This window comes from Xyrauchen texanus, chromosome 20 (genome assembly GCF_025860055.1).
Source record: "Xyrauchen texanus isolate HMW12.3.18 chromosome 20, RBS_HiC_50CHRs, whole genome shotgun sequence".
NCBI lineage: Eukaryota > Metazoa > Chordata > Actinopteri > Cypriniformes > Catostomidae > Xyrauchen > Xyrauchen texanus.
The window spans coordinates 27,815,224-27,839,206 of NC_068295.1; the positions used below are offsets into that span (position 1 = coordinate 27,815,224).

The window sequence follows — 23,983 nt, forward strand, 5'->3', positions numbered from 1 at the left end:
GTCCCGCCCCCAACTCACGCCATTGGTAGAGTAACGTTGTTGAGGTGGGTTCTAAGCGGGCCTCTCAAAACAATCAGAGACATTTCACCATACCACAGAAACACAGTGCTTACAGTTTTTTTTTAGTAAATTAACTTATGAATGGCTTACTAATATTTGTCTCTGCATATTAAGCTGGTATAGAAGAAAGTATTTTAACACAGAAAAAGTCACGTACTTCAGCTTTAAATAACTCCCAACATTGGAATTATCCTTCAAAAAGAGAACTGTTGTGACTCATATATTACAAAAACAAATTATATTGTAAAATATATAATATTTATACGTATCTAGCGGTTCACAGTGCGTGGATACATTTATATCTAGATTTACAAATACAAAGAGTGAACGAATAAAAATTTTTTTTTTTTTTTTTGTGAACAGCGACACCTGTAGTCCATAGCGAGTATTTTGACGTGTTCTTCGAATGTCAACAAATTAAGCATTATATTTTGGAAAAACTGCCACAACATGTTTGGATTTTTGGGAGTGGTAACATGCCTTTTACTAACACATTTTCATATTGGTGATGGAGTCTGGAGGTAAATTACTAACCTCAAAACTCCAGCGATCAAATGGCAGTTATGGAGGCACTCAGCTAAGCTAGCAAATAACAATAGCTAACAACTGTTTTATATATACAGTATGTTTATTTTCTGACTGTTTATGTGCTTGTTTTTTATCAGATATAAGAATACTTTCGAGGAGAAAGAGTTATACACCACACACAGTGCTGTAAGTGACTGAAAGTCCCTTATAAAATCACACAAATCATTATACATTAGTATAGGTCTCCAAGCATTCTAAGAAGCTTTCAACAATTTCCTGCTATTTTGTTAAAAAAAAATATTATTATTTTTTTTATAACAATGGTGGCTAATACAAAGTTATCAGTTTTATTGTACAGGCAGTATCAATACTTAAGTGCAGTGTGGAAACTGTTACCATGGTAAATATTTGTAAGGGATGGTCTTGTTTATGGTATTTTAACTTAAGGTTAGCCATCCTAGAAGCCTAAATAAATGTTTTTCTCACCACCCAACATAAACACATTCAGATGATGAATCACTTCAAAAATAAAAATATAATTATTTTAGTTATGTTAAAAACTACAAATATTGTGTTTTATGTAGTTTTTTTTAGAGTATGAAGGATCCTCTTTTTTAGAGTGGCAATACCCTGAGAGTTGTGACGTCAATAACAAGAGGTAAAGCACATATAATGTATAGGTCTATTCATATTTAATAATGTATAGTAAATGTTATAAATACTTTTTTAATGTACATTTATGTTTGCCAAAATTTAATCCACTTAGCTTACCCAATGCTGCTATTTGGTGCGAATCTTCTGGATTTGCCACTGTAAAGCCACTGGTTTCTGTAAGTACACACACACACACACACAATTATGTTTTATGTGTTTTTCATTTGATCAGTTAGCCCTTTATTTTGTTATTTTCTTCTAGGATGTGTCCGCAGGGGAAGAGGAGCGACACCTTTATATAAGTGACTCATTTTTCCGCTTTTCGTGGTATGCTGTTATTCCTGAGCTCAGGTATTTACCAGCTCAAATAAGTCTGTTCATTTCATCTTTCAACTTTAAATTACACTGTAAATGCCAATAATTGCTTTATGTACAACATGCTTTAGAAATATACTTGCAAAAAGAATATATAAATATTTTGTTTATTGCTTTTATCTTTTTCATGACTAACAGAAATGCATCTGAAAGTGACTCCCAGGTTAGACATTTACTTGGATCAGAAATCTTTCCTTTGTTCCAAGCAAATATAATTTTTCCTTTAGTTGAGATAATGTATACTGGTGTCTTATGTGTGTACTTTAGATTGTCAGAATATGGATCATTGATCCAGACCGAGCAGAAAGGACTGAAATTTACAACACTGCACTTGTTCCCTCTATAGTAGGACCAAAGACCTATCAAATAATTTGGTTATGTATCAACAATATATTAATGATCTGTTATGAGTACTGAGTTCCATGTACGATTCTTCCAATTTGCAAAATTTTTAGCTCCCCGTTTATACACTTTTGTACCTTTCTAGCATTCTAGATATCTTACTAAGCAATTCCTCATCAGTGGAGCATATCCAGTCATTGAGTCATCTTCATCCTCTCAGACAGTACAGAGTTACTTCACAAATCAGGGGTAATTCTGTTCCATTTTATTATAATTTTTTTTAAAGGAATATTCTGAATTCAATTCAAGTTAAACTCAATCGACAGCATTTGTTGCATTATGTTGATTACCACAAAAACATTTGACTATTCAATCCTTTTCATAAAAAAAAAACAAAGATCGAAGTTACAGCAAAGGTCTTGTGAATGGGCCAAATTTCTGAGGGTTTAAAGGCAGAAATGTGAAGCCAATCGTTTTATAAAAGCACTTACATTCCCTTTTCTGTTAAAACTCATGTATTATTTGAGCTGTAAATTTGTTTATATCGTAATTTTTACAGTAATTTTAGGGTTTAGAGTTTGTTGGCATTACATCGTCATGGCAACGAAGTTGTAAAATTGGCTATAACTTTATACAGAAAAGGTTAGCAAGTGATTTTAGCACACAAAATTATGTTTACAGGAATATTGTTTATGTCTTGTAGCTCTACTTTTGAAATAGTGAGTATTTTAATGTTTACGGATTGGCCCCATTTACTTTCATTGTAAGTGTCTTACTGTAACCCAGAAAAGGAGGGGCAAGTCTAAATAAATTTTTGTGGTAATTAACATAATGCCACAAATGCTATCGATTGAGCATAACTTTAATATAATTTTTATTATGTGATTAATATTACTTTAATGTTGTTTCATATTCATAATAATTACCTGTATAAGATGACAACATCAATCACAATCATAATTTGTTTCAGATTTTGGGAAGCTCGGCTTCTTGGTAACCCTGAATATCATAGTTTTTGCATATTTGGTCAGTCAGTCTCTTTTCATGGACAGTGTGTTGTTTCTAGTCGACATACTTTTTACATGGCATCCCCAGAGAAACCATATGGTGATAGAGAGGTATCCCTATACCTGCCAACAGGGAGCCAGTTGTCTTTAGTATGGGGTGTATGTACCCCTTACCGAGCCTTACTACTCTCTGAAAAAGGCACTTTCATGACCAAGAATGCTTTCCTCACTTATGAGGAGGTCAAGGTCGACCCTGGAGATTTGCATGTGCCAGCTGAGGGTTATTTTACAATTTTTGAGGCTGCCCTATTGGAGAATGCCTTAATATTCCGCGTAGGAGATGCTCTTCTCTGGAGAGACAACAAGGACAGAATATTGAGGATGAATCCAAATAAATTGTTGGATCATGGGGTTAAAGGCCTCAATTTCAGAACTCAGTGTGTGGATTACTACCCCTTGCAAGTACGTGTTTCTGATTTGTAAAAATCAGAAGTAGTGATTGAACTGATGATTTGCTTTAAACAAATATTGTGGGGTTTTCAGTTACTAAAATGTGGACTGTTACTTAAATGTCCCTTGTAGGACTTTGAACTTGCTTCAGTTCTTGCATGGAAAGACCATGAACTTTATGTAGGTGGAAAAAGTCTGGACTGGCAGAATAACAACAACTATATGACAAAGGTACTGAGTCTTCCCAAAACTGCCACCATCCTTACTGCCTCGTTTGGCTCCCATCCAGAAGCTTTGGACGCACTGGTCATGTACACACACAATGACGACCCTGTACGACTTTCCCTGATCACATTCTATGAGACAGAAGGTATCTGGAGATCCAGCACTTTCTTGAGTAACCTCAAAGAGCAGGATGCTCTTCAGGGCCCATTTCAGATGTTCTTTGTAGGCTCAGCTTTGGAAACTCTGTTGGTGTGGAACAAAGATGTGATGCTCTATAGTTTTCACAATAATAGTGAATGGGGATACATGCAACCAACTAATTTTTCCAGCCTAAGCCAAGCAGCCAATGGGAGCCACATTCATCAAGTTGTCATGGGTGAGTGGCAGATATTAAATGATCAGAAGTGCCAATGAAGATGGATTTGAATCTCTAATATGACTTTGATTGAAAAAGCTTTTTAGTTTACAAAGCAAAAGGAGAATTAAAACATGTTTAATTTTAAAAGTATTTTTTTAACTTTGTTTCACTCTATTTGAATCTTATCTATGCAGACCACTCATGGAATATGCTGATTAAGATGGAGAACAATGCGTTGTTCTTCTGTAAAGCTGGTATAAATAAACTGCTGCGGCTTCCTACTTGGATTGACTCTGGAAGTTCAATGGTACTCTATCTAAACCAGAAGAATCAGATCGACATGCTAATATTGTCAGACAGTGGTCTGCATGTGCAGAAATACCCTTTGCTGATGGAGATCAGGAGTGCCATGCGAGGAGGGGTCCACGTCTGTCCCTTTATTGGTTTCACACACAAGATGAAGAGGCGTGTCTACTTCATGGACAAGGGAGATCGCAAGGAGTTGTGGGCTCAGGTGAATTGGAATACACTAGCTGATGTATCATGAGTGGGAAATATTTCCTCACAGAAGTACTCCTCTCTCCCTTAGTCATGCAGAGTACTACAGAGCTAGTAACTTATTTCATTTTGTACCAGGACTAGTAAATAAAGATAGTTTTTACAGATGCAAAGAAGAATGTTAGTGGTTTTAGCTGGTGGTACATTGTGTACACCAAGTACATCAGGTGTCTAATATAGAACAACATAATGGGACAGTTCCTGATTTTTTTTCCAGATAGTCTACCATGTAGGTAAGAGAATTGATGTGAAGCTGCACATGAACAACAAACATCTGCTGCAAATCACATCAAGGACTCATTTTGAGAGTGTGCGTGGTGTGGAAACTATAAACAAGGTTTGGACAAAAAGGATCTCCTAACAAGAGCACTTTTAGAAAACTCTGCACTGAACTGTTTAAAATTGGATTTTAGTAGTTGTTTGATAGCTTGTTGTTTGTTAAGCAACAATGCCCATAGCTAGTTATTTCAGATAATTGATCTTGAAGGGTTCAATGCAAGTTAAGCTCAATTGACAGCATTTGTGGCATAATGTTGACTGCTACTAAAAATTCCTGTTCCTACTTTTCCTAAAAAAAAATAGTTGTTTCTTTCACCTGGTAGAACAATGTATTAATATGTTGTTTTTCCAGACATTTATTATTTATCAGGAAACACACCTTAGAAGCAGGCCTAACAACTCAGGTCTAATGTGAGTGCTTACACCTTTAAAATGCATGTCAGTGGAAAATAAGATTATTGTGCAGACTAATTCAACTTTATTAGTTGTTAGGTCTTCCAACTATCATAAAAAACATATTGTCATATAATTAAAAACAGCTCGCAATCAAGTGGTACTGTCTCTATGGAGCTGCTACCAACCCAGATTGGAAATGCTTGCTATCTGCCAAAAAATCAGGTAATAATAAGTTGTTTCGCTGGTATTGTTCTTGTTGCTGGTAGTGGTAAATGTGAGAAATAGATGAGAAACTAGATACTATTGCACTGAAAAGTTATACATTTTCTGTAGGTTTCTCACTTACTTGTGGGGTGCCCACCAAACAGGCACATTCGTGTAGTAAAGTAAGTGTCATCTAATAATGTAACAATATTTTTCAGAAAAGTTATGTTATATCGTAAAATCATGTCGTAGGTCAAACCTTCTGAACTGAGTTATTGTTTTGTGCCTTGTGTGTGTAGACCACAGGAAATTCCATGCGAGATGCACACCTTTGAGAAATATACCATTCCAGGGTAACATGCACAAACACATGGCACTTGTTAATAAAGTGTATTGGATTTTCTGTACCACTTAACCCCCTCAATATATAATTTTTTTTTTACAGATCTGTGCTGAGAAACCCAAAACTGGAAGATCTGGTGAGAATTCGTCCTGCTCGTGTGACACAGTAGGCCTTGATATTTTTAGATACTATGTTCTACTAGTACTACTGATACTAGTACAAAATACTTCCTCTTATATAATTTTCTCTTTATTTGGAACTTGACAACAGTACAAGTAATGAAAATAAATAAAAAATAAAACAACTCGGGCTAGTTGTGACATCATCGCAACAACATTCCAATATTGCCAATTTATATACCGTATAAAAAAAATAATAATAATATGTTCATACAAGCAATCTTGTCTTACTGTGAATTAAGTCAAATTTCCCTTTTGAAAGAAGAAGAATAACACAAAAACCACATAGGTTTTAAAACACCTTTATTTTACTTAATAAGCTTGATAACATTGTGCAAACAGTTTAGCTTGACAACATTGTGCAAATAGTATATGGTCAATCTACGGCTATCATATAAGTCATATCATGCAAGTTATAACTACTTACAGCACATAAACATCTGGACTTGTGTATATCGGAACAGATGTTTCATATGACTTACATTTACATTTATGCATTTGGTAGACACTTTTATCCAAAGCGACTTACAGTGCACTTATTACAGGGACAATCCCCCCCGGAGCAACCTGGAGTTAAGTGCCTTGCTCAATGACACAATGTGGGATTAGAACCTGCGACCTTCTGATTAACAGCCCTGTGCTTTAGCCCACTACGCCACCACCCCATTATATATACATTGGCCAGAATGATGTATGCTTGCATTGGAATCTGAAAAAATTGTTTCAAAATGTTTCAAAGCTTTACGAAGCATGTTTTTAAAGCCTCTTCACTTGTTAAAGTTAGCTGAAGTCTGACTTTTACATTGCTTTAAGGAGACATCAGTTTGATCATTATTTTTTATCAAGAATAGGAAAGCAATGACTCAAACCAGCTAGTAGTCTCTTATTTTCTGTCAGTTCCCATGCTATTCAACTATTAATGTGTGCGCCAGAAGTGCAAATATTTTTATGTCAGCTGAAGTTCTGTTGAGGTGTAGGTTATGTTGTGAGGACAAGTGCTATGACAGCATGGTTTTCTAAAAAAAACAAGTTTTTCTCCCACCACAAGCACATGTGAAGCAACTGATAGTCATGAGTTCTCATAATGTCCCTCAGCTTGTGCACTATGACTGGAAGAGGATTGGCTGTGTGCTGAAAATTAACTACAAAGCTGCCTTTCGCCCTGATATCGATCTGTGAGTATGACAAAAGCAAAGTGTTAGAGAAATGCAACAATTAAAAAAGTCCTTAAACCTCCCCAATCAATTACATATCCACTTTTTATTGTCTTTTAAATGCTTCAGACTGAATGCTCTATGAGAAAATAGATTGATATTGCAGTGCAGTTGTTATACTTTGGATATAAAGTGTAATGTTATATGTCTTATGATATTTAAATTTTTCTTTAGGTATGATGGAGACACATTTGTGCATAGTGTTGATGCCAACTTCATAGTGTGGGAGAAGTTTGGTCGAAAAGACTATTATTTTAATGCAACCATGCAACAGGTAATATATATCAGGCATATACAGTATGTGTGCTTGTTATTATGTTGTTTTAGAAACACAAACCTCCCTTTTGGCTCCATAGGTAGCTTGCCTTCATGAGGCACAAACATGGAAATCCATGCTTGTCGACAAGAAGCATTCTGAAGAGGCCTGGGGACCTCATGTAGGTATCATTTACAGTTTGTATCTCAATTTAGTTTTAATAACCTTGGCTTTCTCCTTGGAGATATGTGTAATCATCTGATTACATGATTACTATTTAATTATTTTATTAACAGTGAAATAAAAGGGCATGTGTTTAATTTCTTTAAGAATTACAGGAGCTGTTTTGTTCATACCTCTAAAAAACTGGGAAACCTTGACCAACCCTATGAAATTATGAATAAGAGTTCCAGGAATTACCTCACCTTTTCCCAGAAAGATAGTGCTACTTATGTCTTTATTGTAAAGATTCTGGACCCAAATTACAGGTACAAATCACTTTCATCTGTTTTAGCTGAAAGTAATCTATGTCTGGTTGGTGCTTAAATTTACAAAGGTAATTGCAACGGAAAGTTTTTCAACTGAAACTTTGAAAACCACTGCAGGTTAGACATTTATTTTACATATTGTTACGTGTTTTCCTGGTGCTGCTTTTGAGGTTACTTGTCAGTAATTTCTAGTTGTCAGTTTATGATTTGTAGTTCAGGATCTTGACCACATGGTGGCAGAAATTATTTATCATCAGTGTGGTCCAGTACAACAGAGATGTGAGAAGTTTTTTTCTTTCCACTCAGCTTTTGTGATCTTCGTGCTGTGTTTGCTGTTAAAACATATGGAATCAAAATGTAAGCTATTCATTTCTCCTGTGTTATACCTCTGAAAATGACCATAAAATATGGCTAGTCATTCAAACTCAACTTATTCAAACTTATTATGTTTGCAAATTGCACATTAATAATGTATATGTTTTAGTGTAGTTAATGGAGGGAGGATTTTCCTGTCTGCTTTATTTCATGCATATTCATCTGCTTCCTTCACAGCAAGGACCAGCGCTTGCCCATGTATGTGGTTTTGATTCTTACCTGCATCACACTCATCATGCTGTGTCTCATCTTCTACAAATATGTCACCGTCTTTCGAAACATGCTTAGAAAAAAACATCTGTGAATTATTACTCAGTGTAATAGTTAATTATTATATTTAGTTTCAGATACTGTTAGTTTACTCTCAGTGCCACATTTATTTAAAATCACACAACCAATGTATGTTTATTTGTGTTCCCTTCCCAGCCCCCCAATGAAATTAATACTCTCACAGTGAGCTTTGTTATTTGTGTTTAGAAATCATTTTTTTTCCAATGTTTGTTTAATAAACTGTACATTGCCACTTGTGAAAATACTTAAATTTTGCATTTTTCTAATTTAATTGGCATATATGTTTTTGTTTATCATAACATATATTTTCAGCATAACAATATCAGTGAATCGTGGAAAAATTAAATGAATATTCCTGGTTCAATAGAAGTTAGCCTAAATCGACATAATGTTGATTACCACAAAAATTTATTTAGACTTGCCTCTCCTTTTCTTTAGTTAAAAAAAAAAAAGCAAAAATGACTTTGCTTTAAACAACTTTGCAGCTCATATAATACATGAGTTTTAACAGAAGAATTAATGTGTGCTTTTATTCAATTATAAGATTCACATTTCTGCCTTTAAGCCCTCCAAAAATTGGCCCTATTCACTGTAAGTGCCTCACTGAAACCCATATTTTTTCTTTTTTTAAAGAAAAAAAAAATCACATTTTGGTATCTAATTGTGGTAATAAATATTATGCCACAAATGCTGTCAATTGGGTTTAACTTGTATTGAACCCGGAATATTCCTTTAACATGAATTTTAGAATTTCCTAGTATTTTTTTTGTCTGGGTTTTGCTTTAATAGTAGTATGCGCTCAAGCTTAAAGTATGGGATGACTATAGTATCAAAATTATTCACAAATGCATAAACATCCATCAATTCGATAAATGTCATACATGCATCTTATTATCCACTCACAAATGCCTTTCAACTTCAGCGATTTGTACAAACAGAGACATATTTGTGAATACTAATGGTCCCTTTTATATAAATGTAACACAATTTGCATGTCTAACCAAAGGAAGACGTTACAAATTAAACACAAAATGGTGTATTCTGTTTTATTTATTTGAATTTTGAGACTTTTGTTTCACTCTTTTTATCATGGCTGACCCACACACAAACAAGTACCACTGAATAAGTCATAAATTAATTAATTAATGTGGGCACGTCTACCCACCAATTTGGGAAAAATTTAAAAACGCATTTTATTAGCCTTTTAAAATGTAATTTTATTTGTCTCTGCATAATTTATTATTAAATGAATGTGCACCTATTTGTTCAAATAGAGACATATTTGTGAATATAAATGTTCCCTTTTGTACCAAAAAAATCACAGTTTGTAGATGCAGCCAAATGAAGATGTTCCAAATTAAACTTCTTGTGAATTATCGAATGTGCATTTGTGGATCAAGTGACATGTGCATTCATTGACATCTTTTAGTGTGTTTTGGGTTTCATTCATTTGAATTTTGAGACTTCCTTTCCGCTGGTTTGCCTTGCATGATCCACATGTAACTTTGTGTAATAAAAGCAGCTACCACTAGATGACGTGTCATTTTACAGACGTGCCATCAGGCAGAGCATGGTTTATTCACAAGGATAATGTTCTGTCACATTCTAAATTGCAAAAAAAAAAATAAATAATAATCCTGGTGACAATATGTTTGTATTAAATGTTCGAAGCTTTCTAGTTAGTAGGATTCTAACACCTGGAAAACAAGTCTTTGTTCCAGGTCAGCGTTAGAGACTGCTACTTCAATCTTAACTAAGTTTCTAGAAATATCTGTTTGTGTAATAAAAGCATGAGTACAGTTCTTAATGTTGTAGTATCCAATACGGCTGGGCGGAATGGTGATGGAATAAATTGTCAATCGGTAGAAAAGTTTCTGTATCGTGGTATATGCAAATATCTGTGCATGCAATGTTCCACTTAGCTGAAGGTGAGACTGATAGTGAGAGACAAACAGAATGCAGGAGTACTACGTGATATAAATGCACAGTTGACAAAGGTTATTTATTAATTCCTGATGTAATTGCGATCAGTTCTCTCTCCGTGCTTGCTGGAGATCAGTCGGTAGGCAAGCTTGAAGGTGTCAATGGTAATTAATTAACAGCAGCTGAGGCACGCTCTGAGTGTGCTATTGTTTGTGTTTATGTTTTCATTTCAACGGCGGTGACCGTCGTATGTACGAGAGAAAAATTAAAGCAGAGGTCCGCCCCCCCCAAACTCTCAGTATAACGTTAGTAGGAGGAGGCAGACGAGGAGTGCGGATCTAAATGCGGGTCTTTATTAATCAAAGTGGAAAACAACCAGACAGGAACAAAGGAAACATCCACGATGGGAAAACTGAAACAAAAACACGAAAACATTCAAAGGGTACATGAACAGAGTGCGCAGGGCAAACCATCAACATCCAGACAGCTACAAACAACGATTGACAAAGACTGAACAACCGGGCTTAAATACAGAGGGGTAATGAAGATCAAATGACAAACGGGTGAGATCAATGATTGAAAGCTGGCAGTGATGAGGGCCGGGAATTGTGGGAATTGTAGTTCATGAGAGGTGACACGAGAAACACGGGGCAGACAACCAGGAATCGTAATACTCAGAAAATCCTGTGGGAATCACTGTACTTTAATTGTAAGTAAGGTGCCAGAGTGCAGAAAAAAAACATAAAGGTAGATCGTGTTTATTTTAATTAGATAAGGGGGGGGGGGGTGTCACCTAAAGCCACACCCGCTTTAATGGGGCCAGGCTAAGCCCCAAACCTCCTCATGTCCTAGAAATTAAAGTACTAACCTCAAACCTGCTTCGCTGTCTCCTGACTCCTCCACTGCTCAACGAACCTGTTCACAAACATTGTAACATTTTATGTTATTATGAGACTGAGAAGTGCAAAAATATTTTAGATTAGCAAAAATGTTTTTGGCTCATTATGAGACTGTGGCGGCCGCCAGAGTCTAGTCAATTAATGGGAAACACTGAAGTACATTTGTTCATTGGTAATTTCAATGTGTACCTCAAAAATGGCAAATTTCGCGATTTATCATTAAACAGTAAAACAATTTATTTTGGTGTAACATTAGTTTACTCTAATATGAACATCTAAGTCAGTCAGTTGCTGAATACTAGTATAAGTGGACTAGCACACCCAATGAAGATCATTTATAATAGGGTTCACAACAGTGCTACTATGAATGCAAACTTTAATACAGTGAAAAAGACACTCTATTATATATTTATTACATAAATATATATAAATAAATATAAAGTCCAACATTCTTTTGAGTGTCCATGTACTAAAATAAAATATTTGATGATATGGTTGCACCTTCATTTACCATTACTATTATTTTGAATGGCCATGGAAATTGAAGAAATGTGAAAACAATTTTACCTGGTCACAAAAAGTAGTCCATTAATTTACTTGATGAACTTTTTCATCACCTTTTGCTGAGCCTTTATGCATCGCAGAGCTAATGTGTGCTTCTAAATCACTTGCACCTTTATTAGCAATTGACACATAAGTGCCAGCTTTACATGTCATACATTCTGCTTCCCATGGATCTCGACATGGACGAAAGCATGGGAATTGTTTTTGCAAATCTTCTGAAAATTTACACTTTCATTTGGACATTGTTTCCACTCAGCTGTCATTTGCTGCTACTGACAGTGTCAAGCAACTGTTTGATAGCGAACACAATAGTGTTCGCGGAGAGATTGACAGGCAGGAATTTGGCCAATAGTTGCTGCAAGACTCTTATAATCGACCAATTGGTGTGCGAGAAGGCGGGACTTACAAAGAGGGGTTAAAGCGATGCAAATATGCGCGCGCGCACACACACAATGATGTATTAGACCAGATGCACATCATAATGTAACTAAAGCTGAATCACAGACATTTTCGCAAATTTAGAAATCCCGGCCGGATGCTTTTTTAAGGTCCAAAAAAGAAGAAATGTATGGGAAAAAGAGGACGCATGGTCACCCTACATATGGACATCCTTGACCAGCCCACAAGTTTAAACACATTAAGCTAAACATATATGTAACATCAGTAAATCCTCACCATTATTCTTCTTTTCAATAAAGTCCAAAAGGCTGCTTTGCTTTTTTTCTTGACGTTTAATTTTTCCTCCAGAGTGACACAAGCTGCCTTTCTCTAGTAGCGTGTCACGCCACATGGACTTCAAACAATATGTAGCAATATTATTGTGAGTAGCCTACATTCTTCGTAGACCTGCTGCGTCATGAAGATTATTGCATATTCATACAGAAATATTTTTGTTGTTGTTGAGCTGCACCTAAGCTTGTGTTGCCTACATTTAAAATTACATTCAGGGCTACAGTCAAAACATTTGACACGGATGATGCACACATGTCACTTGATCAACAAATGCACATTCAATGCTTGACAATGCCATTTTGTGTTTAATTTGGAACGTCTTCCTTTGGTTAGACACGCAAATTGTGTTACATTTATACAAATCTGAATTTCAGGCACAATTTGAAAGGCATCTGTATGTGGATCGTAAGATGCATGTATGCCATTTATCAAATTGACATATAAGTGTTTATGCATTTGTGAATAATTTTGATACTATATTCATCCCATAAAGTTTGCTCCACAAATTTTGGGAAAATCAGAAGATCCATGCTATCCCAGTATGATTTTAATAACATTCTAAAAAGCATTGTGTGTGCTTCAATGAAAACATGAAAATGTAACCTTTTTAGCATGTGTCAATGTCAAAATTAGTGATTTAGAAAGGTTTCAAATTAGATTTCGAATCCCAGATTTTAAATGTGGACTAAATACATTTAAATAGCATTGTACATATTAAAAAAGGCTGTGCATATTTATCGTAACCACCGTTGCATTAATTCCACGAACTCAAAGCACATATCAAAATGCACTAATATAAAGATAAACTGTGTAGCCAGTGGATGTTGTTTGTGTTCTATAAAAGCATTTGAGTGACAGTATTACATTGCTGTGAGGTTGGGCATCATCATCAAGCACGCGCACTCAGTTCACCAGCAAACAAAACGGGGAAGGCTGCTCTCATCTCGGGTGCTAAAACGTCATTCTTTTACTGACAAACATCTGCTTTCATTTCCCTTCAAGTGCAAGGTCTCGTCGTCGTCTGAATGGCTGAGTCTTTAAGGATATTCTTATTTTATCCTTGTCTATCGTTAATTTTTCTCTCCGCTGGTCATGAAGCTAAACGGTAGTTAGCATAGCAGCGTCGCTACTCCTTGTAACTGGACAACAAAAAAGTGGCCTAAAAAAAATTATAAATGGAAAAAACTTTCAAGACCAGCTCTTAGATGTCTCTAAACCGTTATAAGCCAGCAAAGGTCAAAAGGACGAAGCAACGGTGCTTTGAAGGGAACGAGAAGTACGTGTGGTGAGAAGTGAAAAGGCGAGAGGGGGAGAGCAGCAGCAGCTGGTCGGCAGCTAAAGTGAAAGAAAACACGTCACGGACATCCCTGTGATGGCAAACGAGCCGGTTATTCTGAACGTCTATGATATGGTATGTAATTTTAATCAATGATCCTCAAATATAAGTAATTCGCTCCTGTGACTGAGGTGTAGTATTGTCTTAAGTTTGCCCAGAGCCATTGACTGTGGCTCAAAAGATGATAAGACAACATTTTCGGGCACCACAGACATCAATGAAGTTAAAATGCGATTCTGAAAGACTTCAGCTCCATTTGTAAAAGCAATGGAAAGGAGATACAGAAACGTGTGCAGTGTGGGCACTTTGAGTTAAATGGATTTGACACCTTATCATGTCCAGTCTATTTCCTTTCATTAACAATATCACAGTCTCTAAATTTGCAGTAACAAATCATCAAGTTTGTTAGCTAAATAATATTATACACTGCAATCTGACAGTCTAGTTCAGTGTCATCAACTGAGAGCTGCGACCCAGTTAATTCAACTGTCATTTGACTCCACCTGTGTGATCTTAGACAGCTGTGAAGTGATGGAGAACGTCTTCAGATGCTCTCTAAAGAGGTACAAAATCAGGCTAGTATGCATCTAAATAATATAATTATATATATATATATATATATATATATATATATATATATATATATATATATATAAATGACAATTAAATTAGACTGTTGGGCTATAGCTGAACAATATGAGTGGGTGAGTGAAAGATTAAAACGAATAACTGGAAAAATTGACAAGCTTCCAAGTGTCATTTATCGAAGAGTAACGTGAACAGTCTCCACTTAAAATTTTAGTTTGCCTCGTGTCTCAGTGACCCCTAGAAACAGGGTCATGGAAATACGGTATGCTTTTCTCATGCTTCTTTGCGCAGAGTAGTATGTTTGGCTACTGTACTATTTTAGGCCTTGCTCTCTCATAGAGTTTAAAGGAATAATTCAGTCATTTATGTCACACCAAGTTGTGACTCTGGTCTGTCAAGTTTGAAAAAGGATAAAAACAATATAAAACCAAGTAGAATTAATTGAAATTACTTATGCACTGTATTCCAAGTCTTCTGAAGCATTATGATTACTTTGAGCAGAAGAACAGAACTAAATTTAAATCATCTAATGCTCTCAAATCAATTAAATACTAAAGCACTTAAATAAAAAATGGCAGCTCTTGACCAGACAAGCGTCATGACAAAGTGATTTTATTGCTTTGGAAGACTTTGATTGGGTTGTTACAATTGGGCTAATTTTACTGTAGTTTTATGGTGTGGTTTTTTTTGTGCTTGACACACCGGAGTCACTGAAAACTTTAGCTTTTTGTGTTTCACGGAAGAAATAAGACATAGGGAAAAGTAAATATTGACATAATTGTCTTTTTGAGGTGAACTATTACTTTAAAACTAGAATTTTTTGAAGACTAGATTAAGTTATTCTCTCATCATTAACTCACACTCATGCCACCCCAGATGTATGTTTTTCTTCTGCTGAACACAAACAAAGATTTTTGGAAGAATCTTTCAGCTCTGTAGTTCCATACAATGCAAGCGAATGGTAATCAGGCTTTAGAAGTTACAAAAAGCACGTAAAGTCAGCATAAAAGTAATCCATATGACTCCAGTGGTTTAATCCATGTCTTCTGAAGTGATCCGATCGGTTTTGGTGAGAACAGACCAAAATATAACTCCTTTTTCACTATAAAATCTTCTAAAAATCTTAGATTGTGATCAGCAGAAAAAAGTCATGCACATCTTAAATGGCATTAGCGTGAGTAAATGATGAGAGAATTAGCATTTTTGGGTGTACTATCCCTTTAAGAGTAGATTATTTGTGCCACTTCCGAAAGAGAGAAAAAAAAATATTTATATTTTTATATATATATATATTTATATATATATATAATATTATTTTATATATATATATATATATATATATATATATATATATATATATATATATATAAACAAATTAAAGAAAAGTAATAAATCTTAATTTTGCCTAAGAATTGCAGTACAAGTTGTATGGCCATGGTTAACCCAAGAACACAAATGGGTGACAGATCAACAGTCCAATAAAGCTACATATCTGAAAGTGGAAATCAGAACTTTGTCACTAGTAATCTGTCTTTAACAGACAAGTCCAGTATGTAATTTTGAGTCATGTTAAGTGTAATTTGTCCATGATATCTGTGGATACACATGTCTTCAGATATTTGTTTTCTTGAAAGACATTGGTGTCGTAAGCCCATGTTCTAGCTTAACAATGAGGCTTTAGTTTGTCATATTGAAACGAAGAGGCCCCCAGCCGTTCCCATAGGAAATGATCAGTGGCGAATACTTCGTTCATGCCTGAGCTTATTTTATTGTCTAATCACGGTTCTATTGACATGAGAATACTATTGCAGAAAATCACTCTGTTGCTGAGGTGTTAGATCTCAGAGAAACTAATCCCCAGTTCTATGATGAAGGATATGTCTAATAAGCTTTAATGTAATTGAGGGCAAAGGGATAAGTATCTTATTTCACAACCCTGAAGGAGGAGGGTTGGATAACTGTCACCCCTTTACACATATTTGTAATGATTATTTTGGAATTCATGAACCTAAAGCTAAACAAAATAAAATGTTACAACATAAGAGAAGGTAATTACACTTAACTTATCACTGTACCACAATTTTTATTTTGTTATATGGAGCAGTTTGTGTTGGAAAAATTGTGAATGGGTCCATTTTGGCTGCTTTTAGGTGTTGGTAAGAATGTACTACAAATGTTGTTATTTTTGTGCAATGCACTGAAACTATGCCACAGAGTGTTATCTTGCCTCTAGAAACCTGCTGGCTTGCTGATATTGTATTTTTAGTGACACGTAATCAATTGAGGGCAGCTGTCACCGACTTTCTCTAACAACAGACTGGTAAAAACCCTCTTACTGACTTAAGAAAGTGCAAACCTTTTTTGTCCTTGGGTTAATTTTTGAGCCGTATTGAAATGGACATATTGAATATTATATTGAATATAAATGGGGTAACAGAATTTAAAAAGTTAAACATTAGCAATGGATTTCTCATTTTACAGATATTTCAGTCACTTTTGGCATTTGATAACATCTCAGCTTCTAAATTCTTCTTGTAGAAAAGTATATTTTAGAGTTGAAAGGTTATGCCCATTTCACAAATGAATCTCTTTTGCTTTTTCCAGCAGTCAAAATGGGCCCACATTGCACATCCACTTCATCAAATCTTTTCCCACTAATGTTAAACAACTTGTTGCAGTGTTACAGGGGTTTAGGAAGGTGCCATCTAATGTTTAAAACTGGGGGAAAAAAAACTCTCTTAACAACTGTCTTAATAATTGTCTTCAGTAACATTGCTTTTAGACAATGGGAATTTGTAATGTTGTGGGGCGGCTGTGGCTCAGGTGGTAGAGCGGGCTGTCCACTAATTGCAGGGTTGGTGGTTCAATTCCCAGCCCACATGACTCCACATGCCGAAGTGTCCTTGGGCTAGACACTGAATCCCAAGTTGCTCCCAGTGTCAGGCTAGACTTGCATGGCAGCTCTGCCGTCGTGTGTGTGTGAATGGGTGAATGAGACCATGTAAAGCGCTTTGAATACCGCTAAGGTTAAAAAGGCTCCATATAAGTGCAGACCACCATATACTGAATGCACTTTTTTTTTTAGGAAAAATAGAAATGTCTTGTTCAGCCAACTATCAAGTCACAATACGAGAACTTTCATTTTGTCTTCCTTTCAATCTTATAAGTCTAACTGTAATCTTTGTCTGAAGAAAATTATGTCTTACAAGGCAAGTACGTAATTGTTTGACTTAGACACACAATAGACCAACAATGACAACCAACAAATCTCATTAATTTAAAAGATAAGCTCCTTACATCACCACACCGCAATTGACTAACAGTGGCAACTAAAAACAACAATAACAGCATAAATAAACAAATGCTAAAAATAAGCCTATACCACTAACCGCATAATTTATTCTTGTTGCAATGCATGCTGGTAACTCGCAAGTCAGCAACATTTTTAAATACACTGCCTGACCAAAAAAAAGTTGCCATTTTGATTTAAATAAGTGGTTCCTTATGAGCCTATGATTGGATCATTATTGTAGTGATTAATATGTTTCAGCTGGCAACAATTGTTTCAACCCTAACTGATGCAGTGTGTAGCTTCTTGTTTCTTAAACAGCCATATCGGAAGATGCATCCCATGGATGTGGAAAAGATGTTACTGTGTTTCAGAAGGGGCAAATTATTGGCCTGCATCAAGCAAAGAAAACAACTAAGGAGATTGCTGAAATCACTGGAATTGGGTTGAGAACTGTCCAATGCATTATTAAAACCTGGAATGATAGTGATGAACCGTCAGCTCAACCAATCAGCAGTTACAAAAATACTCAAACCAGCCCTCATGCTGGCACCAACAATCATGCCACGGTCTAAATCACTGAGATCACATTTTTTCCCCACTCTGATGGTTGATGTGAACATTAACTGAAGCTCCTGACCATACCTGCATGATGTTATTCACTGCACTGCTGCCACATGATTGGCTGATTAGATAATTGCATGGATGATTGTTTGTGCCAGACGGTCTGGTTTGAGTATTTCTGTAACTGCTGATCTCCTGGGATTTTCACACACAACAGTCTCTAGAATTTACTCAGAATGGTGCCAAAAACAAAAATCATCCAGTGAGTGGCAGTTCTGCGGATGGAAATGCCTTGTTGGTGAGAGTCAACAGAGAATGGTCAGACTGGTTCAGTCTACAGTAACTCAGATAATCGCTCTGTACAATTGTGGTGAGAAGAATATCATGTCAGAATGCTATACTGAGGTGTGTGTGTGTGTGTGTGTGTGTGTGTGTGTGTGTGTGTGTGTGTGTGTGTGTGTGTGTGTGTGTGTGTGTGTGTGTGTGTGTGTGTGTGTGTGTGTGCGTGCGCGCTATGAACCTGGTGACCTCAATTCGATTCCCACTCATGGCCAACACCAGTGACGATTATCTGAACCGGTGTGTAAACATCGCCACTGGGGAGACAAAGGCGGTCGGGCTTGGTGCTGGCCACCCACCCCCTTGTGTACCGTTCCGGCCTTCATAGGTGCTCGCTAACAGCACTTGCCTCTACAGTCTGTTAAGGCTAAATGGGGGATCTTTGTTTTGTGTGTGTATACATTAACATTCTTACTATTAAAATGTTAGTTAAAAGGATAGTTCACCTAAAAATGAAAATGATCTCATCATTTACTCACCCTCATGCCATCCCAGATGTGTATGACTTTCTTCTGCTAAAGACAAGTGATGACTATTTAGAAAAAAAATATCTCTGCTCTGTGGATGAGACATATTAAAATCTTCGGTTCTATAACTATAAATCTCCACTTTCAGATGTGAAAGTTAAACTAAACAGATGCTACATGTGACTTACAGATGTGAACGTGGAGATTTTTAGTAAAAATTAGACTTAAATATTGATCTGTTTCTCACCAACTCCTATCATATTGCATCCAAATATATGGATTTAACTAGATGGAGTCATATGGATTACGTTTCTGCTGCCTTTATGTGCTTTTTGAAGCTTCAAAGTTATGACCACCATTCACTTGCATTGTGTGGACTTACAGTGCTGAAATATTCTCCTAAAATTCTTCATTTATGTTCTGCAGAAGAAAGTAGTTATTTATTAGTAATTATTTTAAACAAAAGGGGTGTAACGGTTCGAATGTCTGATATAGATCAGTTATGTTGTCACTGTGATTGTCAACTAACAAACATCACGAGTGCTCAACATCACATATACAAGAGATGTGTTCAAAAACAAGAGCGATATATCCAAAATTAGCACCAAAAGTCCTTTAGTAACAAGTCATAAAGATTTGTTCACCCACTTAGCATTTAAAGCTGCATAACATCCAGAAAGTCTGAAGGTGAGGGGCCACAATTGGTTCTTCCTTTCCTGTACGGGTCAAAATTGCCCAGTTAAGACAATAGAAGGAACAATTTGTTTTAAATGTACCTTTCTCTTAAAAAAAATTATATATAAAAAAGGTTTCTTATTTTGTTTGTTTTGATGGTCTTGACAAAGTCACATTGTTAGATTCTAGTACCAAAACCATGCAGAATTTATAGCACATACTTTACCTGTCCTAAGACAAGAAAAGGGTTAATCAGACACATTGGGGTGTGACCACAAAGGTTTTCGAATCCGTACATATTCAAACGTAACTATTTGTTCATTTTGAATAGCCTTGGCTCTGAATCAGTATTTTTTTACTCTCTTAGCAATGCATATAGTCCAATTGATTACTAATAGTTACATGGTAGACACTCAGTTAAACTGAAACATTCATAATTCATTTTAGGCCCAGTTTCTTTAAAAATGTTTATAGCTGGCTTGTGATGTCTCACTTCAAATGGAAATGTTAGATGTCTTTTTGATATTGTTTAGTCTTTATTTGTGAGAGTGTGAACTAAAGTCCATAATTATGAACCGTACATTATAAGGAATGAGAATTTGAGTAAACAAAGACCCATTATTAAACATAATATACGATTTAACCACTGTTCATGACCATGTCATTAAACAACAATTCAATATCAAAACAGAAGGACAACTCCACTTTACTTTTTGTGACTCACATGTTTTATTTCCTTCTAGTACTGGATCAATGATTTCACTACCTCTCTGGGAATTGGAGTCTTTCACTCAGGAATTGAGATCTATGGCAGAGGTAAGGCTTTTGCTATGACTCAGCCACAGAAATGAGTCAAGTTACTCAGTAATCCTGGATTTATCTTCAATGACTGCATCAAAGAAAGAAAGGGAGGTTGTCTGAACATATGACTAATCCTCACATCATAGATGTCTTGTTGATGCAACAGGAAATACCTTGAAATTGTTTGCCATGTACTGCCCCCAAAAGTTTCCACAGTTTAGAATAAGTAGAGGAGGCTTTATTTGGCAAATCTGTAATGTTTGCATTCTTGAATTTCATCTGTGTGAACATAAAAACACCCAGATCAATAGACTAATCAAAGCACATAGCCAGAGTATGTTAAATATTGAATAACACTTTCAGATATATAGGCAGCTGAGCTACAGGTCAGACAGATAACAGTTTGACCTGTAGCAGATTTTTACAGCAGAAATCTTTGTTTCAGTAAGTATGTACTCATAAATGTTTTAACTGACACATGTACAGTACACACATCCTTAAGATACAGTTGCTTGAGATTTAAAGTCTGATGAAAGTATCCCAATGCTTACATTTTCCCTTTTATTGCAGAGTTTGCCTATGGAGGGCACCCTTATCCCTTTTCAGGTATTTTTGAGATAACACCTGGTGATGCAACAGAACTCGGAGAGACGTTCAAATTTAAGTGAGTCTTAGAATAGAAATCACTGTACAGATCTGACTCAAAGGTCATGTCAGTAAAAACCACTTCCTCTTTTTTCACTCGGTGTCTCTCTTATACACACACACACACACACACACCTCTTTCCTTTTTATCTGCCCTATCAGAGAAGCCATTGTTTTGGGGAGTACAGACTTCACAGAAGAGGATGTGGAGAGAATTGTGGAGGAAATGGGAAAGGAATATAAGGGTAACGCCTACCACCTTATGCACAAGAACTGCAATCATTTTTCCTCTGCACTTTCAGAGGTAAGTTGAAAGAACTATAATCTATTAAATGATAAAGGATTATTTTCATCCAAAACTGACAACTCTGCAATTTTGTCCAACCTGTTCTCCTAGAATCACGTTACTATACCTTCATTTTTGCAAAATGATTTTTGCGTGGCTCATTGTACGTATGGTGACAGTTTCCTGGTGGAATAAACACTACAGGCGCTACAACAATTACTTATTCCCTTTCTCACACAAATCACATGTAAAATGGCAGATGTTTTTATGATGCTTTCCTGTTTTTTTTTTTGTTTTTTTCTGTGTGTTACACAGAAAACCTAACATATGTTTTGGAATGACATGAGGGTGGGTAAATTATGACCGAATTTTTATTTTTGGGGTGAACATACCTTCTTGGATAGATCCATGTTGCCACAAAGAGCCAAAATCTCATGTTATCTCTTGATGTCTGTACCAGATCCTCTGTGGTCGAGAGATCCCGCGCTGGGTGAACCGGCTGGCCTACTTCAGCTCTTGTGTGCCCTTTCTGCAGAGCTGTCTGCCAAAGGAGTGGTTGACACCGGCAGCACTGCAGTCCAGTGTTAGTCAGGAGCTCCAGGGAGAGCTGGAGGAGGCAGAGGACGCTGCAGCCTCTGCCTCAACGCCTTCCTATGCCGTGGCACCTTTACCCAGACCAACCCGACACCAACCGCGCCGATGAACGCTGCTGCCTTGAATGACAGGCCATCTCTGTTTAGAGCTGGACCACAGCTCCTGCTGCCAATAGACCCCCCCACCCCCTTTCCTGACAGACTAGCAATTCACCAGCGGAATAGATGAGCCCCACCCTCTGTGTTAACTGATTTATTTAAGTATGCTCAAGTGACCATTATGGGCCTGAAAACAATCAAACTTGTTTACTGTAAAACCTTACATGAGTTTGGAATTATACTTTTTTTGGGCCTTTTATGTTTTGTTTTAAAAACTCAGGACGTGAATACTTTTTGAACAATGCTCTGTTTATTCACCTTTCTTTTTGTTGTTTTTTTTTTTTTATGCTATTTTTAGGGGTCGTTCACAGCGAATGCGTATTAATGTCGGTCTTTACTGTTTTAAGTTTTTTCTATGTAAACATGCTATGCGTTTGACCATTCCACCAAATCTCACTGTTTTTTCATAGTCTTGCATTAATAAGACGACGTGTCAAGTTAGTAAAAACACACCTCGAGACACCTGCATTCTGTTTCATTCTTTGCGCAAAGTTTTGGTTTTTTTAGTGCAAGTACGTGTTTGGTCTGAACGGCCCCTTACGCTGGAGTTGCTCGATGGCCTTTTTCCCCTCATTCCTACAGAAAGCGCCTAGTCAGTGAATATGACATTTTTTAAGGAGAACATTTGTTTACAGATTTCTTGTTACAATCCATATATGATTGTGTTGTGTGTGCTGATTACAAAAGCCAAATCTCCACACTTTTGTAATGACATACATCCTACACTATGGTGACTGTGCCTGAAGATTTTTATTGTTATGTGCTAAAGAGAGCTCTGCACTCTGTCTCTAACTGTTTGGTCTGCTATGAGTGGCAGACTTCTTATCCTACGAAACTTTCCTCAGATGTTTTACACCTTTTTAGTTTTTAGAGTCTTCTATGTATTTGAGACAACATTTGTATTCCATTTTATGATTATTAAAGAAAATATACAACTTTCTGTCCTCAAATCTAGAGTTAATCCTGGAAAACTTAATGGAAATCTACCAATGTGTTTAGTGTAAATCTCTTATGTACAGGCATTGCATCAGTATTCTAGACAGTATAGCTGAAGGGTATTGAGGAACACAGGTATTTGGACTGTGGTCTTGAGTCTGTCCACTTACTGTCGTCTTCATGTCAAATAAGCAATATTTCCCTGTTTGGATATACAAATCAACAGTATTCACAATATCAGTTAAGATTATAATGGTAAGTTTCAACTCTGTTTTACCTATTTGCTTAATTGACCTCTTGCTCTCCATGAGCAGGGCGGCTCTTTTCAACTGCAAGTAATAGAAAGTTGTTCCTTCTAATGAAATTGTACTTGAGTTGTTGTTATTAGGTCATATATTTGGGTCATGGGACAATGCCCATGTTCACGGATGGAAGTGGAAGTACATCCAATAATGTTTTCATACAACTCACCTACATACCTAAAGACGACATTTATTAACAGCTGATAAGTGTGTTCTTCATCAAATAGCAATACATACTCTGACAGTACACAAATGTGGATGCAGTTTGAGTCTTCACACTTAGTCTCAAACTCAGCAAATTAA

The 23,983-nt window shown here is 36.2% G+C and overlaps 2 protein-coding genes across 2 annotated transcripts; both read left to right on the forward strand.

Annotated features, from left to right (window-relative positions):
- The first annotated feature begins 491 nt into the window (after positions 1–491).
- Positions 492–8,595, forward strand: LOC127660570 (cation channel sperm-associated auxiliary subunit epsilon-like). The gene is made up of 24 exons (XM_052150897.1): positions 492–581; positions 726–774; positions 1,173–1,246; positions 1,355–1,422; positions 1,518–1,593; positions 1,756–1,780; positions 1,885–1,962; positions 2,105–2,208; positions 2,930–3,428; positions 3,549–4,017; positions 4,194–4,513; positions 4,775–4,894; positions 5,045–5,052; positions 5,140–5,247; positions 5,376–5,454; positions 5,566–5,618; positions 5,736–5,789; positions 5,882–5,915; positions 7,054–7,133; positions 7,347–7,446; positions 7,529–7,609; positions 7,759–7,916; positions 8,223–8,273; positions 8,469–8,595. The coding sequence occupies exons 1-24, from the start codon at positions 511–513 to the stop codon at positions 8,593–8,595; spliced, it is 2,886 nt and encodes a 961-aa protein (XP_052006857.1). The 5' UTR covers positions 492–510.
- A 4,989-nt stretch (positions 8,596–13,584) lies between these two features.
- On the forward strand, positions 13,585–23,410 carry LOC127660275 (deubiquitinase DESI2). Its single transcript, XM_052150404.1, has 5 exons — positions 13,585–14,111; positions 20,702–20,774; positions 21,330–21,423; positions 21,567–21,708; positions 22,151–23,410. The coding sequence occupies exons 1-5, from the start codon at positions 14,073–14,075 to the stop codon at positions 22,391–22,393; spliced, it is 591 nt and encodes a 196-aa protein (XP_052006364.1). The 5' UTR covers positions 13,585–14,072; the 3' UTR covers positions 22,394–23,410.
- Positions 23,411–23,983: the final 573 nt, after the last annotated feature.